The 19,494-nt window shown below is 36.1% G+C and overlaps 2 protein-coding genes across 2 annotated transcripts in view; both read right to left on the reverse strand.

The window, feature by feature from the left end:
* Positions 1-19,494, reverse strand: part of LOC125281624 (ankyrin repeat domain-containing protein 26-like) — a 564,334-nt gene that overhangs the window by 111,662 nt on the left and 433,178 nt on the right. Inside the window, exons 60-61 of the mRNA XM_057304707.1 lie at positions 3,738-3,771; positions 3,254-3,395 (exon numbers count right to left, since the gene is read on the reverse strand). Coding sequence (XP_057160690.1) covers positions 3,254-3,395; positions 3,738-3,771 — 176 coding nt within the window. The remainder of the gene's footprint in view (positions 1-3,253; positions 3,396-3,737; positions 3,772-19,494) is intronic.
* LOC130542182 (ankyrin repeat domain-containing protein 26-like) overlaps positions 13,168-19,494 on the reverse strand; it is a 32,941-nt gene continuing 26,614 nt past the window's right edge. Inside the window, exons 11-14 of the mRNA XM_057304724.1 lie at positions 18,246-18,328; positions 17,069-17,132; positions 16,029-16,158; positions 13,168-13,251 (exon numbers count right to left, since the gene is read on the reverse strand). Of these exons, the coding sequence (XP_057160707.1) occupies positions 16,106-16,158; positions 17,069-17,132; positions 18,246-18,328 (200 nt within the window). The 3' untranslated portion in view covers positions 13,168-13,251; positions 16,029-16,105. The remainder of the gene's footprint in view (positions 13,252-16,028; positions 16,159-17,068; positions 17,133-18,245; positions 18,329-19,494) is intronic.

The raw sequence follows: 19,494 nt of genomic DNA on the forward strand, positions 1-19,494 counted from the left end.
TAAAAGGCCAGAAATATGATAGACCACACTAACACTTGACAAAAGAAGGCTGAGCCTAAGTGGCTATATTAATACCAGACAAAATAGGTAGCAAAGCAAAAAACATTAGCAGCAATAAATAAGGTCATTTTATAATGATAAAAGGGTCAACTGAAAGAAGCATAAGAAACCTAAATGTTTACACGTCTATTAATAGGTTCAAAATACATAAAGCAAAAATCGACAGAATTGCAGAGAAACAGGCAAATTCACAATTATAGTCTGAGATTTCAACAGGCAGAAAATCAGCAAGAATGTAGACTTGAACACCACCATTCTTCTCAAGTTTCCATAGAACATTTAACAAAAGAGACTATATTTTGGGTCACAAAATAAATTGTAATGAGAGGGGTAAGTCAAAAGGACTAAGTCATAAAAGTGCGTTCTGTAACCACAGAGAAATCAAATTAGAAATCAAGAATAAAAATAGCTCTGGAAAATACTTGAAAATTTGCAAACTAATTAATACATATCTAAATAATCCCTGGGTCAGAGTGCCTGGGTGCCTCAGTTGATTAAGCATCTGTCTTCAGCTCAGGTCATGATCTCAGGGTCCTGGGATCAAGCCCCACACTGGGCTCCCTGCTCAGAGGGGAGTCTTCTCCCCACTCCCCCCGCCAAGCTCATGCTGTCTCTCTCTCTCTCAAATAAATAAAATCCTTAAATAACCTCTGGCTCAAAGAAGTAATGAAAAAAGAAATTAGAAAGTATTCTGAACTGAATGAAAAGGAACACATAACATATTAGAATTTCTGGAATCCTGCTATAGCAGCACTCATATGAACATTTATAACACTGAATGTATGTATTAAAAAAGAAGAAAAGTCTCATATTGATGACCTTTGGCTCCACCTTAAGAAATTAGTAAAATAGTAGTCAAAAACAAGTCTGATAACTTTTGGTTATGTAGAAAATCTGACAGAATTTTTTAAAAAGCTTCTAGAACTAGTAAATGAACTCATCAAGTTTGGAGGATATAGAATCATTATAAAAAATCAACTGTATTTCTATTCATTAGGAATAAACAATCAAAATTTAAAATTTAAAATTTAAATTAAAAATTAATTTTAATTATTAATTAAAAATTAAAACTGCATTGAAAAATAAAAAATAATCACAGGTAATATCATAAAAGATAGAAAGAACTAGACGTAAAAAACTATAAACTATTACCAAGAAAATTTAAGAAGACTTATATAAATGGAGAGATATACTCTGTTCAGGGTTGAAAAATTCAGTATTGTTAAAATTAATCTGTAGATTCAACATAATCCAAACCTGATTTTCAGAAGACCACCAGAGTTTTTTCTCTTAGAAAATGACAAGTGGATTCTACAATGCATGTGGATAAAATAAATAAATGAAATTCATGTGGAAACACAAAGGACCTAGAATAGCAAAAGAGCCCTGAGAGAGAACAAACTGGAGGACTAACCCTAACCACCTGATTTCAAAAATTATTATAAACTGGTAGTAATTAAAACAGCATGATATTGGTGTAATGAAGGCTAAAGAGATCAATGGGACAGAGGAGAGTCCGTAAATAAACCCACACATATATGGTCAACTGATCCTGACGAAGATGCAAATGGCATGAAGTAAAGACAATACAGCCTTTTCAACAAACGGTGCTAGGACAACTGGATATCCATACGCAAAAAGAATGAACCTGGATCCATACTCTGCATCATAAATAAAAAAGAATACAAAATGGGGGCGCCTGGGTGGCTCAGTCAGTTAAGCGTCTGCCTTCAGCTCAGGTCATGATCCCAGGGTCCTGGGATCGAGTCCCATGTCCAGATCTCCATGCAGTGGGGAGCCTGCTTCTCCCTCACCCTCAGTCTGCTGTTCCCCCTGCTTGTCCTCTCTCTCTGTCAAGTAAATAAATAAAATCTTTAAAAAAAAAAGAATACAAAATGGATCACAGATCTAAACGTTAAGACCTAAAACTATGAAGCTTTGCTTTTAAACTACAAAACTTCTAAAAGAAAGCATGAGAGAAATCCTCTGACCTTGTGCTAGGCAAAGATTTCTTAGATAGGAACACCGAAGGCAAGAATCCATAAAAGAACAAATGCATAAACTGGACTTCACCAAAAAAGAAAACTGCTCTTCAAAAGACACTGTTGAGAGAATGAAAAGTCACAGGCTGGGAGAAAATCTTTGCCAAAAAATAGGTGATAAACTATATCTGGAATAAACAAAGAATTCTCAAAACTCAACAAATCAGAAAACAACCTAAATTTTAAAATGACAAAGAATTTGGACAGTTCAAAGAAAATACACAGATGGCAAATAAGCACATAAAAATATGCTCAACATTATCTTATTAGGGCAATGCATACTAAAACCGTAATGATATATATACTGCATGCCCACCAGAATGGCTAAGATTTAAAAAACTGACAATATTAAGTGTTCATGAATATACAGGGAGAAATTAGAACTCCCATACACTGCTGGTGGGAATGGAAAATGGTGCAACTACTTTACAAAGCAATTTGGTAGTTTCGTAATAAGGGGATATAACGAAACATGAGACTTACGGGTGATAGATATATTAACTGCCTGAATCACGGTTATGGTTTCACAGGAGTATACATATGTCAAAACTATCAAATTATACACTTCATATACGTGCAGTTACCTAACTAAAGCTATGGGGGTGGGGAGGAAGCTCTATTATAGGAAACATCATCCAAACTAGTGGCTGAGACACAGATGGAAAGAAGGATATGAAACAGTACAAGATGAAGCTGAGGACCGTGGTGTTTCACGCTAGAGCAATGAGAAGTAAAAGCTAAGCTTTAAGCAAGGGGGGTAACATGACGAAATATAAATTTTTAAAAATATATGATTATGGTTGCAGCGTAGACCAAGATTCTGGGAGGTGGAATGACAGGGAAAACCGTCCTGAGGTTATTTCAGTATCCTAGGAGAAAAATACTGGTAACCTGACCTTGGGTGAAGGCATAGAAGAGAAGCAGAGTCAACAAACACATCGGTGTGCCATTTTCATGACGAAAAGTATAGTGGAAATTATAGCTCTTTGGCTGAGAGTACTCAGCAGTTCTCTGTCTTCATGAAAAACATATTTGTGAGATGAGTAGCTCTATAACAGATCAGTGTTGTGTGGTACAGCACTAGACAAGATGTGCACATATTACTACAGTAATATACATATAAAGGCTTTATATTTATACCACGGTCCTACCTTTACAATCCATGCCAAGTTGTTCAATTAGCAACATGCAACTCCTAAAATCAAAGCAAGGCAACTTGCAATCCTCTGAAGCTGTTCCAGATAATGGAGTTAAGTCATCAAGGTCATCCGTAAAATTAATTTGCTTTTTGATCTACAAATAAATAATAATTTCAAAATGTCCCCCAAATATTTATAAAATATACTAAGTGTAGAGAGATGATAAATACCCATCTTCTTATAAAAGCAAAAACATAGGTACTTTTTTAAAGAACTGATTTTTCTCAAAACAACCTTTATCAATAACTAGTGTTTCTGAATAACATTTTCACAACAAATAGAAATTCCTCTATTTTATCACTATACCTTCCCTAAAGTAATTTTTTACCATGGAATAATATTTCTGATAAATATTATTTATCAAAATAATACAATAAAGTAAAAATTAAAAAATTAATAAATGAAATAAAATTATATATACATATTTTTTTTTTACCTCTTTCTTTTCCTTAGATGTTTTCTTTGCAGGTCTGAAAAAAAAAAAACCAATTCTTTTCAGGCAAACATTAAATACTTAAAATACAAAGAATATCTAAATCATATCTAAACATATTATTAATAATATTAACAAAACATTAAGATCCAATTGACAAAGAGCAAGGGAAAATCATAATGTTACTTACATTATTTGATACAAAGAAATATACCACACTTTTTTGTTAGCATTTTCAATAAAAACAAGCTTTTACTGGCTCTAAAACCTATTTGCAGGGTTCAAACTAAATTCTTATATGAAAGAAACCCTTTCTTAATAATCATGATAGTAGTGTTTTGAGGATTTACTGTGCAGCTACTATGCATTATTATGAACACTTCACTACGTCTCTAGGTATTTTAAGCCTCACAACAATCTTATAAATGTAGGTAATTATATTAGGTATTTTACACAGGAAGAAAAGGAGGCACAGAAATAAGGAACTTCCCCAAGCCCATACAGCTGGTCAGGAGTAGACCCAGAATTCAAATCCAGGATATCTGCCTTCAAAGCATGTGTTTTACAATATGTGGTGAGAGTAATATTTAAGTGTTTCTAAGTAATATGATAGCAAATGAATCTATTATTATTCCATTCCTACCTCTAAGTATAAATAACAATTTCTGAATCTTACACATTTTTTTTAAATAAAAAGACGTCATACTAGGCGATATTTAAAATCTACTTTCAATAAACTAAAGATTTGCTTCTTCTAAAGAAGTTCATCAATGGGCATTCATTTATTCATTCAAATGTTTATTCACGAACACACACTTACTGAGCACACAATATGTGTCAATGACACTGTTGGTACAGGAACCACGGCTTTTGTAATTTGGAACTTTATCCAAAAGTAATAATCTATGATAGATTAATAGTTTATTTTGCAATTGTAAATAAATAAAAGCTTTCCCCTTTCCCCAGACCTAAGCAAACATTAACTTAATATAAACAGATACTTCAAAGTCCCTAACAAAATCATAGCTATTCATGATACTGTCAAAGGCACCGAATATCTGAAATCATCAAGGAATGATTAGTTCTATTCAGAATGGCCTAAGTGTTTGCATATTTACTATTATATATATTTTTTTAAATCTATGAATGATAATATCTGCACATTCGATTATATGAGAATACTTCACTGTGGAACCAGTTCTGAATAAACAACTTCTTGCCCCAAAACTACATGAATAGGAGTACTAAGGACAATTACTATAATCTTTAAAAGATAATGTAATACAATCAATAAGCTTTCTAACATTTGGAAATGTCAACAAAATTATTTTAAATAACCATGTCTATCTCTATTGGATCATTTCCAGCAGCATACAAACATACTCTAAAAGCTCCCATCTTAAAATGAAAAAAGAAAGAAAATCCCCATGAATTCCACATTCTTTTTCAGTTGTCATCCATTTCTCTGTTACCCTTCCCCGTAAAAATTCTCTAAGGAGTGTTTATACTTATTCATTACAGTCCAGCTTCCATGGTGACTACTAACTGCTCCTTGTCAAAGTCACTTGTCCTCATCTTAACCTATCAAGCAGTGTGTCTGATATACTTGAGTATTTCTTGCCTTAGCCTGTACCGACACTACAGTGTTTTATTTTCTTAAAAAGTAATCACTGCTAGAATTCCTTCAGAGGGAAATAATTTACAGATTTTCCCTTCCTTCATCCTGATCCATTTCACTTAAAGGGCTGTCGTCATTCACTTGTAGTGGACAATAAGTCGGGGAGTCAAACTTCTCAAAGCGGGGTGTAATCAGAGATTCTTCTGATGTCCATTTTTCATTTTCATCTTTCCTTGCTTCCTTTATACTCAAACGAAGATCACTACTTTAAAAAATCCAGTTAAAGTAGCCATTAAAAAGCCATTTTTAAAAAAGATTTATTTATTTATTTATTTATTTATTTATTTATTTGAGAGAGAGAGAGAGAGCATGAGCACAAGCAGGGGGAACGGCAGGCAGAGGGAGAAGTAGACTCCCCACCGAGCACAGAGCCTGACTTGGGGCTCAATCCCAGGACCCTGAGATCATGACCTGAGCTGAAGGCAGACACTTAATCTTAGACTGAGCTACCCAGGTGCCCCAAGCTAATGTATTCTAATAATGTTACCATAACGAATAAAAAAAACCAATTTTTTGTAAAATCCTGTTACCCGTCTCAATTCATTTATTTTTTTAAAGATTTATTTATTTATTTATTTGACAGAGAGAGAGAGAGAGACAGCCAGCGAGAGAAGGAACACAAGCAGGGGGAGTGGGAGAGGAAGAAGCAGGCTTCCCGTGGAGGAGCCTAATGCGGGGCTCGATATCACAACCCCGGGATCACGCCCTGAGCCGAAGGCAGAGGCTTAACGACTAAGCCACCCAGGCGCCCCATCAATTCATTTATTAATTCACAGAACAGTTATGAAGTCCAACCATTTATAAGGAAATATACATTCCTTGCTTCGAAGACAGATAAATATACAATTATAACACAACATCATTTGTGGGACAAAACTACTATGGACCTCTTTGTAGGAGCTGTGGAATCAAGCACCATATACCAAGGGACCTAGAAAAAGTCTTGCCTACCATGCATCAGATAACAGGCACACTCACTACATTCCCAGCTGTGGAACTAGCAATAGCCCATAAATTGGCTTCAGCCCCTTCCTCTCAGCTACATCTGGGAGCCCCTGGAAAACACTGTCTTAGATAATCACCCATGGATGAGAGAGGTTTTCTGGAAAACCAGATTTCCTGCAGAAAAGTTTCAGCACACCACCGGAGGAAAAAAAAAGAAAAAAATCAGGTTTGGACACACTGGAAAGGTAATCATTAAAGACTACTTCAAATGCAAAGACAGCAATGCAAAACTTCAAAGAATATAAAAAGTCAAGGAAATATGATACCACCAAAGGATCACAATAATCTTCCAGTAATCGATCTCAAACACATGGAGATCTGCAATGTATATCTAAAAAAGAATTCAAAATGGCAGTTTTAAGGAAACTCAATGAGCTACAAGAAAATACAAAAAGCCAACTCAGGGGTGCCTGGGTGGCTCAGTCAGTTAAGCAGATTCTGCTTGTCCCTCTCCCTCTGCAACTCCCCCTTGCCCCGCTCACACACATGCTCTCTCCAAAATAAATAAATAAATAAATAAATAAATAAATAAATAAAATCTTAAGAATAAAAAGCCAGTTCAATAAAATGAGAAGAACACTATATGAACAAAAGGAGAAGTTTAATAAAGACTTGGAAGGGCGCCTGGATGCCTCGGTCGGTTAAGTGTCTGACTCTTGGTTTCGGCTCAGGTCATGATCTCAGGGGCTTGGGATCCAGCCCCGGGTCTGCTAGAGATTCTCACTCCCTCTCTCTGTCCCTCCCCTGACTTGTTCTCTTTCCCGCTCTCTAATAAATAAATAAAATCTTTTTTTTAAAAAGACCTGGAAATAGTAAAAAAGAACTAAACAAAAATTCTGAAGCTGAATAATATAGGGAAGGAAATGAAAAAAAAACAACAGAAACCAGTGACAGGAAAATGGATCCCCCCAACATCTGTGAATTTACAATTTTCAAATTTTAACTTTCAAATGATCCAATCAGTGGAGAACAAAGAAAAACAGAATGAAAAAGAGTGAGAAAAGCCTACGTGATTATGGAATACCACTAAAAGAAACAATGTGTAAATTATTGCAGTTCCAGAAGGAGGAGAGAGGGGAAAAAAAGACATAAAGCTTCAAGAAGTCATGGGTGAGAACACTCAAACCTGGGGAAACATTTGGACATCTAAGTTTATGAAGCTCACACATCACCAAACAAACTCAACTTAAAGAGATATTCTCCCAAACACATTATAATAAAACTGTCAAAAATCAAAACCAAAGAGAGAATCTTAAAAGCAGCAAGAGAAAAGAAGCTTGTCACCTACAAGTGAACCCTCATAAGGCTATTAGCAATTTCTCAGCAGAAACCTTACAGGCCAGGAGACAGAGGGATTACATATTCAAAATGCTGAGAGAAAAGAACTGCCAACCAAGAATACCATACTGAGCAAAATTATCCTTCAGAAATCAAATCAAATCAGTAAGTTTGATACACATTAATATAATGAAAAAAATTATATGATCATCTCAATATGTGCAGAACAAGCATTTGACAAAATTCAACATCTTTTCATGATAAACACTCTCAATACAGTGGGTACCAAAGTATTACAGCAGCAATGTCCACAAGAGCCAAACTGTGGAAGGAGCCGAGATGCCCTTCAACAGATGAATGGATAAAGACGATATGGTGTATATATATATATATAATGGGGTATTACTCAGCCATCAGAAAGGATGAAATCTTACCATTTGCATCGACGTGAATGGAACTGGAGGGGATTATGCTGAGTGAAATAAGTCAGTCAGGGAGAGGCAATTATCATATGGTTTCACTCATCTGTGGAATATAAGAAACAGCACAGAGGATCATAGGGGAAGCGAGGGAAAACTGAATGGAAAGAAATTAGAAGGGGAGACAAACCATGAGGGACTCTTAACTATGGGAAACAAACTGAGGGTTCCCGGAGGGGAGATGGGTGGGAAGATGGTGTGACTGGGTGACAGGCACTAGGGAGGGCACTTGTGATGAGCACTGGGTGTTGCATGCAAGTGATGAATCACTAAAGTCTACCCCTGAAACCAATAATACATGTTAACTAACTTGAATTTAAATAACATCTAAAAAACAAAAAAGAAACAAGTAATATCATGAAAAGGCAACCTACAGAATGAATGAAAATATTTGCAAGCCATGAATCTGAAAAATGGTTAATATCTAAAATATATAAGGAATTCATATAATCGGACAGCAAAAAACAAATAATTCAATTAAAAACTGGGCCAAGCACCTTAACAGGCATCTTTCCTCAGAAGATATTCAAATGGCCAACGGTACCAAAAAAGGGGCTCAACATCACTATTCATCAGGGAAATGCAAATCAAACCACAATGATACACCCATCACCTCACACCTGTTAAAGTGGCTTTCATCAAAAAGACAAGAGATACCACTGGCAACGTTGTACAGAAAAGGGAATCCTTGTACACCATTATGGGACTGTAAACTGGTACAGCCGCTCGGCAAACCAGTGTGGAGGTTCCTCAAAAAACTAAAAATGGAACTATCATATGATCCAGTAATCCCATTTCTGGGAACGTATCTGACGAAAATGAAATCATTTCTCAAAGAGGTATCTGCACGCCTATGTTTACTGCAGCATTATTTATAGTAGCCAAGACACGGAAACAACCTAAGTGTCCATCAATGGATCCGGGGATTTAAAAAATGTGGTATGTATTTACAAGGGAATATTTTTAGGCACAAAAAAGAGGGAAACCCTGCCATTTGTGACAACATAAATGAACCTGGAGGGAATTATGCAAAGTGAAATAAGTCACACAGAAAGACAGATACTGTATGATCTGACTTACAGTGGGATCTTCAAAAAAACAAATTTACAGACTGGTGGTGGGCCAAAGGGTACAAACTTCCTGTTATAGGACTACTAAGTTCTGAGGGTCTAAAGTACAGAATGCTGATTACAATTAACAATACTCTATGATACATTGGGAAGTTGCTAAGAGAGTTGCTAAAAAAGAAATGATAATTATGTGAGGTGACAGAGTTATTAACACTATTATCATTTTACAATATAAAAGTATATTAAATTAATACAGGTATACCTTACACTTACACAGTTATCTGTCAATTATACCTCAATAAATCTGGAGAAAATTCAAAAATACTCATATGCCATTATATACCACTCAAAAATTGCAATAACCTGATTAATTTTGTTTGAAAAGAAAATGATTTGGGGGTGCCTGGGTGGCTCGGTCGGTTAAGCCTCTGCCTTCAGCTCAGGTCATAATCTCCAGGGCCTGGGATCTAGCCCTGCATCAGGTTCCCTGCTGAGCTTCTCCCTCTCCCTTTGCCCCTCCCTCCTGCTCCTGCTCTCTCCTTCTCTCTCACAAATAAATAAAAAAATTTTTTTTAATTTTCTTAAAGAATATGATTTGGTAAGTTTTGTATACTTTCAGCCTACTATTTAATCCTAATATAAAAAGTTAGATTTACCAACAGAAAATTATAATTACCTTTTCACGGACTAAATGCATGCAAGAGAATATTATTAGCAAATAGCTACATAAATTTACAAAAAGACTGAAATTTCCCACAGGAGATTATCAATTTAGGAATTGAACATGAGCCCCTAAAAGCACTGAAAACACAAACAAAGCGAGCAATTATTGTTTTAAAACTGTTACACATATAACTCTCCTAGTTAAAATTTAACACCAAAAGGGGCGCCTGGGTGGCACAGCGGTTAAGCGTCTGCCTTCAGCTCAGGGCGTGATCCTGGCGTTAGGGGATCGAGCCCCACATCAGGCTCCTCCGCTATGAGCCTGCTTCTTCCTCTCCCACTCCCCCTGCTTGTGTTCCCTCTCTCGCTGGCTGTCTCTATCTCTGTCGAATAAATAAACAAAAAATCTTAAAAAAAAAAAATTAACACCAAAAAAGAAGGATCTTCCTGAAAGCAATTATTGAACAATTCTTCTTGACCCAAATTTCAACAAGAAATCTATAATTACAGAATATGAAATCGCTTTCATTTTGAACACAGCTGATAGAAACAACTTTTAAATAGAAAACATCTAGTCAGTCACCTCAAACTTAGGGTGGGGGGGGACACAACTATGAAGCCATGGTAACAAGAAGCCACCACAACCAGTTTTAAATGTGTGTAATTGATCAATGCCCGCTGGCCTCACTCAACCAAGCAATGTCAGCTCCTCCCTTCTAAAAGAAAGCCTAAAGAGGGGACAAAATCCCTCCGATACACATGCCTTGAGTGCCAACCAATCGACCAGTCTCACCCAAATTACCATGGTGTTTCAGTTGATGACAAGCCCGTTAATTCTCTGGAAGTCCCCCAAACCTTAAACTCTACTCTTCCCAAACCCTGTATAAGAATAGCGGACTGCTCTGTCAGAAAAGACTGTAAGCGATCAGCAGAGCTCTCTTACTAGTAGGCAATAAATTCCAACTTCATCTTTTTATTTCGGATATTGAAGGCTCATAATCCTCTGGCAAGAATTTTTAAAGCCGTATAATAATTTACCACCATATTTCATTTTCCTTAATAAAATATAAATGAAGTTTGCTATTCCTTTGATCCATTTTATCATGATTAAAACTAACATAAATACCAGTAAAAAAATAAGTAGCAAGTAACCACAGTATTGGGCCCCCCAAATTTAAAAAATTGCATATAACTGGCAGGTTAAATTGTCAGAACGGACCCCTGTCAAACTTTCTTTTTGTTTAAGGGAGAATTAGTATCATGTTAAAAACAATACATGGAGGTGAAACGCCATTCACTCAATAAACATTTATTGAATAGAACTACATATGCTAGAACGTTTTCTAGGCACGACAGCTGAAATAAAATGACATCTGAGAAATTACGTCTAGATTTATTAAAGTGAAAATCAGTGGTAACCTTTCAAAAATCAGTTCTGGAGTAGTGGGAGTGAAAACTGCTAGAGACAATTCCAGAGCAAATGGGAGGGAAATCAGGATCAGTGAGTGTACACGGCTCTTTTAAGGACATCATAGCTAAGTGGAATGATCATAGATAATTTTTCTTTTTAGTTTAGTTCAATCCTTACACAATGATGATGTAGTATTTTTGTAACAGTTTGAAGTTTTTAAAATTACATACATGTAGCATTAAGTGTTTCTTAAAAAAATGACAGACCAGGGGATGCCTGGGTGGCTCAGTCGGTTAAGTCTCTGACTCTTGATTTTGGATCAGGTCATGATCTCAGGGTTTTGGGATCGAGCCCCGCATGGGGCTGGGCTCTCAGTGCCAAGTCTGCTTGTCCCTCTCCCCCTGCTCTCTCTCTCTCTGATATAAATAAATAAAATCTTAAAAAAAAACAACCGCAGGCCAAGCCATTAAATAATTCACAAAATTATACATCCAAAAGACTCCTTAAAAATTTTCTAGATATGTATTATATAACCCGATTGTCATTTTTTCTCATGCTTAGAAAGACCACAGAAAAACTGTTGAGTTTCAACAGCAGTGTTTCATGCTTGATAAAAATCATCTAACTCTAGGATATCGTCTACTATTCAAAATAATTAGTCATATTAAACTTGTATAAGAGAAGTAAAAGGAGTTTGGAATGCAGAAAATATTCCTATTTTGTAAACTAAATTTTTATCAATTATAAAATACGAAGTCACTGTTGAAAAATCTGGTGTGGTGCATGTAGAAATATATTCTCTTTAAAAGGGAAGGATAACAGCATGCATGCAAGGAACCTTAAAAAGAAGATTCACTGCATTAGCAACATCTTGGCTTACAGCACAGGGGTCATCAAATCAAATGTTTACATAGAATATGGGACAAATCGCTGTATGGAATCTCTTGGTAATATTCAGATCAATCCGAGGGCCCAACATTTGATCACTCCTGCATTAGGAACCAAAACCAAAAACCTAGTAACTAGCAATTTTGTTGGTAATTATGTTAGAGCACCAGTGTAGCAGGTAACTTCCTCTTGCAACTCAGCAGATAGTAACAGTATTCTAAGATTTGCATAAGACATGACATGAAGCCAAACACTTTAAATATACTTTGTTAAACAATCAGTACACTGTAGACCTAAATTCATTTTTTCAAATGGTCACATACTATTTTGTCTTATACGGGAGAAAATTGATGGCTATTTAGACTAGCTCCAACTTTTTGATATGAGAATGCCATAATACATATCCTTAACATATCTGTCATATTTTATACATATAATAATGTATAATAAATGTCCTTAGAATGTATGTGTGTATGTGTGTGTGTGTGTGTGTGTGTGTGTGTGTGTGTGTTTACACAAGTCATGTTTTCCTATAGGATCTAGTCCTGGCAATGAAGCCGTTGGGATAAAGGGACAGCATATTTGAAATTTTTGAAACACACTGCTAAATCACCCTGCAGGAAGGATTTACCAATTTCATCTAACAGCAGTGTATAAGAATGCCTTTTCCCTCACATCTGCTAATTTTGGTTATTATTTTTTTAATAAAATATTTATCACTATGACTGCAAAAAATGGTATCTCATTATTTGCATTTTTCTGATTAGCACCCAGGATGGAATCGCCTTACTAAAAATATAAAAAGTTGTTAATCATGAATGTTAGCTCCAACTAGAATTTGTTTCCTAGGAAAATAGTAATTACCTACTATTTACATATTGCTATAGGCTTACCCATCAGAATCTTCATCTTCCATAATAGGACATAGGTGGTTATCAGTTTTTCCACTCGCTCTTTGTTGAATTAGTCCAAGAGCAGCAGCGGCATATATGCTTTCTGATACTGCCAATTTATCACTTTCGTGCCTCTTCCTTTCTTCAACCATCTTTAAAAGAAGTTTGATACTAAGGATAATTGTTACTACTTTACTCATTAAAAAGAACTTTTTCATTAATTATAAATTTTTTAAAGATTTTATTTATCTATTTGTCAGAGAGAGAGACAGAGCACAAACAGGGGGAGGTGCAGGCAGAGGGAGAAGCAGGCTCCCTGCTGAGCAAGGAGCCCGATGCAGGACCCAGTCCCAGGACCCTGGGATCATGACCTGAGCCAAAGGCAGATGCTTAACCGACTGAGCCACCCAGGCATCCCAGAACTTTTTTTCATTAATTCATTCGACTCCTCGTTTGTCATAATTGTAATCGATAAAAATATTTTGTGTTTAACTTTATCATTACCAGTAATTGCAATTTTTATAAATTCTGCTTCATTTCTATTTGAATAAAAACAGCGTAATTGGGACATGTGGGTGGCTCAGTTGGTTAAGCATCTGCCTTCTGCTCAGGTCATAGGGATCGAGTCCAGAGTCCAGCAGCCAGCTCCTTGCTCAGCTGGGAGCCAGCTTCTCCCTCTGCCACCACCACCCCCTGCTTGTGCACTCTCTCTCGCTCGCTCTCTCTCTGACAAATAAATAAAATCTTTAAAAAATAAATAAATAAAATTTAAAAATGGAAACAGCAGAATTTTCCAAAATTTTAAAAAGGGCTTTCTACATTTTGTATTCATATCCACACTTTGATACCTAACATTCCCCACCCCACCCCACCTGACCAGCAGATACAAAGAAATAAAAAGACAAAGACACAAGATTTGTCATCTTCTGTCTTTACCACCTGGATTTTGCATAAACAGCCAGATTTAAAGGATGTGACATTGTAGCGCTCCAGGCACAAATAAGAAGCTTTCCTCTTTCTGCACTGAGCTATTCTTTCCCCAACTGCCTTTTACAATTCTTTTCTCATTTGGATCCTAGGGTTATCAAAAATTGACAGTGTTCATTAAAATATATGAACCAAAGGTCACCACAACACAAAAAGAACAGAGCGAAACTGATGTTAGTGTAGAATTTTGGGAAATGAGTCATGCTCCCCAAATTCCACATTCAATAACCATAACACTTTTTAGCTAGAGGGTATAAAAGTAACTATCACCTTCAATCCCATTTTCTGCTGATAATGGGAGTAAAACCATAAAAGGTTCAATGATTTGGCCAAAGTTCCTGAAGTGGCATTGCCTAGCATTTTATGGCACCAAAAGAGATGATACAATTCCTTAATGCTGAATCAGGTAAGTTATCAAATTCATTAAATTAATCAGATATATTAAAAGTGTGACCTTGACACAGTAAGTTAATACCTTAACTGGGGACGAGGTGCTTTGCTACTTTTTCTTTTAAAGGAGGCGATCTTGAGATTTTTGTCTATTTGTAAAATTCAATTCACCTCAAAAGTCAGTTTTCTCCCTTCAAGTGAAATACTGAAGATTTGCTGAAGGTTTATGCTACTACCTACATTATAAAAATCATACACATCAAATGTACCATACTTTATTAAACACAATACGAAGGTTTGACTCAACAGAAACATGTGAGAATGGTGATTAAAAAAAAAAATGTGGAGGGGGTGCCTGGGTGGCTCAGTCAGGTGGGTCTCTGACTCTTGATTTTGGCTTGGGTCATGATCTCGGAGTCGTGGGATGGAGCCCCACATTAGGCTCTGTGATCAGTGGGGTGTCTGCTTTTCTCCCTCTCTCTCTCTCCCTTTGCCCCTCGCCCTGCTCATGCTCTCTCTCTAAATAAATGAATCAATCCTTAAAAATAATTCTGTTTAAAAATAAAGGGAAAAAAGTGATGAAATACAAATATTTGTTTTTAAAAATATCTCAAAGTGGTCGTGTTGGAATTCTAAGTTCCAAGAGTGAGTAAAGCAGAGAACATTGCACATACTGAAACGATAAATAGAAGCAATAGATTGGTTTAGCTCAAATATTTGTTTATATCCTTTCTCTTAGTCATTGCTTCTTTCCCATTTTATTGTTTATGGAAATGCAACTTATATTTAAGCCAACAGATAAAAATAAAAACCCCAGAGATGGGGCACCTGGGTGGCTCAGCAGTTAAGAGTCTGCCTTGGGCTCAGGTCATGACCCCAGGGGCGTGGGATCGAGGCCCACATCAGGCTCCCTGCTCAGCAGAGTCTGCTTCTCCCTTTCTCTCTCCATCTGCCTCTCCCTCTGCTCATGCTCATAACATGCTTTCTCTCCCTCTCAAATAAATAAATAAATAAATCTTTTAAAAAAACACGCTAGAGATTATTATATGTTTTTTAAAGATTTATCATTTTAGAGAGAGAGAGCATGAGCAGGAGGGGCAGAGGGAGAAGGAGAGAGAAACTAAAGCAGACTCCACACTGAGCGCAGAGCCCAACGCGGGGCTTGATCTCACAACCCTGAGATCACGACCCACGCCAAAACCAAGAGTCAGATGCTCAACTGTGCCACCCAGGCACCTCAAGATAACTGCATTTTTTAAGCCATTTTCTTTACCGTTAGTTTGGTTCATGAGGTCACACGGTACCTAGCTAAATTAGTTTCCCAGTTCATACGCCACTTGGGAGACTGACAGAGAAACTTAAGGAAAAGAAATCATAAGAATGCTTCCTGCACTCCTATCATTTACATAGCAGAAATAATCTATTTCCAAACACAATTACATATTTAGACAACCCATCTTATACACAAAGTTTTTTCATAAGTGGAAAATCAAAATGGCTCAGATAATGATAAAGAGAAAAAACAAGACAACAGCAGTAAAGTGAACTCTACCTCTTTTTGAAGTTGAACGTTCTCATTTTCCAATGACACGAATTCTACCAGTAACAGGCCCATCTCATTCACACACTTTAGTATATCTGGCTGTAATCCTTCACTTCGAAAGACTTCTGATGTTCTGTAACTACATGATGGAGAAGAACTCACATGTTCTAATTCAGGTTCCATGCTTCTATAGTTATTAGTACTGTCGTTATCTGCATTTAGTGGCTTCTGAAAGGAGTCTTTTGTTTTCTTGTAAGTGTTTGTAACAGCAGAAATATTGTGCCTTTTCATTTGAACCATTTGTCTCATTTCATGGAAGCACGCAAGCCAAAAATCAAAAAGCCTTCTTAGATCACTAGACGGAGGTATACATCCAACGTCTAATTTACAATTAGTGCTATTTTGGTTCATATTTGCTGACATTCCCATATCAAATTCTTGGTCCTCTTTCACTTCAAACGTAACGAGTGGGTTCCTTACGTTTTTATTTTCTGTATCACTATTAAAACTCTCATTTTTGTTAAAAACGTGCTCAATGTCTAGTGTACCATTTTCACAGTCTGATTTATTTCCACTGGATGAAATATTAGAAGATGACTGGCAAGCATATGCCAAGGACCCAGAGTTTGGACGAGAAAGAATGACCTTTTTGACACTAGGCTCTTTTTGTTCAGGAAATGCCTGAAATACTACAGGGACAGGCACTGCAAATGCATCTTTTTTCTCACAACCAAGTCTATCATTTGTTAAATGAGAAGGTATTTCCTTTAAGTTTGCTCCTTCTTTAAAGTTACCATGTCGTGATTCTTCTTTAGGATAAGTAGTAATTTTGTCTTTTTTACAAATTGCACCAAATTTCCGCTTTAACTTACTGGTGATGAGTTTTACATTAGTTTTCCACTCTAATTTGCCTTTTCTGTTCCACATTTTCTCATCCTTTTGCACAGAAGGATGTACTGAATATACAGATAGATCATCCTCTCTACCACATTTCTTATTCATTTCTGGTTCTTGAGCCATTTTTTGTAGATGCAAAAGTGGAATGTTACCTTGATGGATCTGATTTTCAGATGTCTTTTCTGCCAGGATACATGTTTGTAAAATAACTTTATCCTTATGTAATCAAGTATGGACAAAGAAAAATTAGAAAACAATTAAAATTTAACTGTTAAATTTCTTAAGCTATGTTAGGCTGCTCCTAAGTCACTGGATTGTCACCAAGAAGTGAGAAATAACTCACCCTAGCCTAAGACAGAAGAAAAACATAAATCCATAAACTTCATTTTGTCAGTTTTTTGGAACTAAACAATTCATTACATGTTACAGCTACCAAAAAAGGAATTAGATGATTTCTAATGCTACAAACTTAAAACACTTTATCTCACCATACCTTAAATAGTGAGCCCCTACAGTGCATGTGAGGATATTTTTTGAAGATTAATAACTAGAGAATAGGCAAACGTTAAATTATTAGAAGCCAAAATCAATTAACAGCAATCAGAAAGAAAACCAAATTCCTAAATTTTAATTCAAATTCTATACTATGATAGTGTTATACGTCACTATACATTATCTGCTTGTATCCAGCTCTAATATATTGTAATGCCCACTGAGTGGATACAAAAAATTTAATAAGACTCACTGATTTCCTATGCTGAAATGAAATAACTGAAAAAGTTATTATTACTCAAGCACAAAGGTCCGATCCTGGAAGGAATGACTCTACAATAGGCAATTGTGTTGATTTTATGACCCCACTCTCTGAAGTCAACTACACAGAGATCACAAGGCAAAATAAATCTTTAATCTGGGCATTAGTGACTGGCAGTACACAACTGCACATTTTGAACCACTGAGAATAATTACTCCTACATGAATCTAAGTCAGCAGTCATTATTGTCACACTGCTCATAATTTAACTACTTACACAGATGATTCAAAATTTGATGTTACCTTCTTTATCATGTAAAAATTACAAAAATGCAAGCAAACAATATTCATGAATTTTTTTTGTCTCAATTCCAAGGATAAAGTTTAGCTGTAAGTTACTACAAATTCTAACAACATTTTAAGTTTTGTAACTTGTAAAATTTTAGAAAAACTAAATATTAAATTATAATCTGTTGACTTCAATATGTCCGTTCAAAAGATAATTTCGTTTGAGCTAGGTTACATTATTAAAGCAGGGAAAACCATATAAAATCAGAAATCTAAATTTTTACATACCTGCAGGTGGTTATTTTCACTTTCACCCTGTCTTTCTTGCTCTTCTTCTGATGTCATTTCTAAGTTTCGTTCTGCTGACAAGTCTATATATTTAGTAAAAATGGACTACTTTTAGCATGGTTAGATAAAAGTTATAACCTTCATAAAAATAGAAAATAACATTTTATCGATTACGAGTTTAAATTACACTCTTTAGCTGAATATTTACTTGAAGAAATACTTTTCATTATTGAAAACTTCAACAAACCATTTGGGAAATCGTAAATGTCACCAGGTTAAAGGCATACAAACATCTCAAAGATTCATTCACAAATTCATCCACCTAACATCCATGAACAAAACAACCAGAAACAAAATTTGAAAAGGCAGCAGAAACATATAAAATCTCAACAGACTATTCTTCACCTTATAACAGTACCTCTGAAACAACACCCTAAGCTTCAACTACATTATTCGTGGTTTCCAAAATTACTAGTACTTTTGATGCCACTATCAGTGTACAACCTTCCCACGGGTGTATGTGCCTGATGAGTGTAAACATTCCTGAAATGTTTTCCTCTACTACTTGACAAATTTCTTTACACCTTTTAGGACACAGACTGCTATGTAAAGTCATCCTTGATTATGGCTATCCTTCCCCAGATAAACAGGTGTCTCTTTCTTTGGGGCTACCTTAGTACTTTACAGATTTTTGTAGCGTATCTTCACCACCTGAACTGCTAATTACTTCTTTATATATCTATTTCTTTTGCTCCTACACTGTGTGGAACAATCTCTCTCTCCTTCTCTTTTCAGAGAGGGAGAGGGGGAGGAGCAGAGGGGGAGAGAGAATCTTGACCAGGCTCCATGCCCAGCACTGAGCCCCAAACAGGGCTCGATCTCACAACTCTGAGGTCATGACCTGAGCTGAAATCAAGAGTTGGACACTCAACCTACTGAGCCACCCAGGCACCCCTGTATGGGACAATCTCTCAAATCATCTCTGTGTAAACAGTCTTTATTTTACTCAGTCATTTTTTACCGAATTCCCACTGAGTGCTAGGCACCCAGGTTTAAAGAAGCATGTAGATAAAAGGTGTCAGATAAAAGGTGGCACCCAGGTTTAAAGAAGCATGCAGATAAAAAGAAAAACAATGGTTTTTCTAGAGATAATGCCTGAACTGAGACTACAACAGTGAGGTCAGCCAGATTCAAAGGGGTTAGAAGGTGGAAAATGGGGACAGTAGGCAAGGCTGTAGTAAGACAAGGG

Source organism: Ursus arctos, unplaced genomic scaffold (assembly GCF_023065955.2).
Source record: "Ursus arctos isolate Adak ecotype North America unplaced genomic scaffold, UrsArc2.0 scaffold_30, whole genome shotgun sequence".
Classification (NCBI taxonomy): Eukaryota; Metazoa; Chordata; class Mammalia; order Carnivora; family Ursidae; genus Ursus; species Ursus arctos.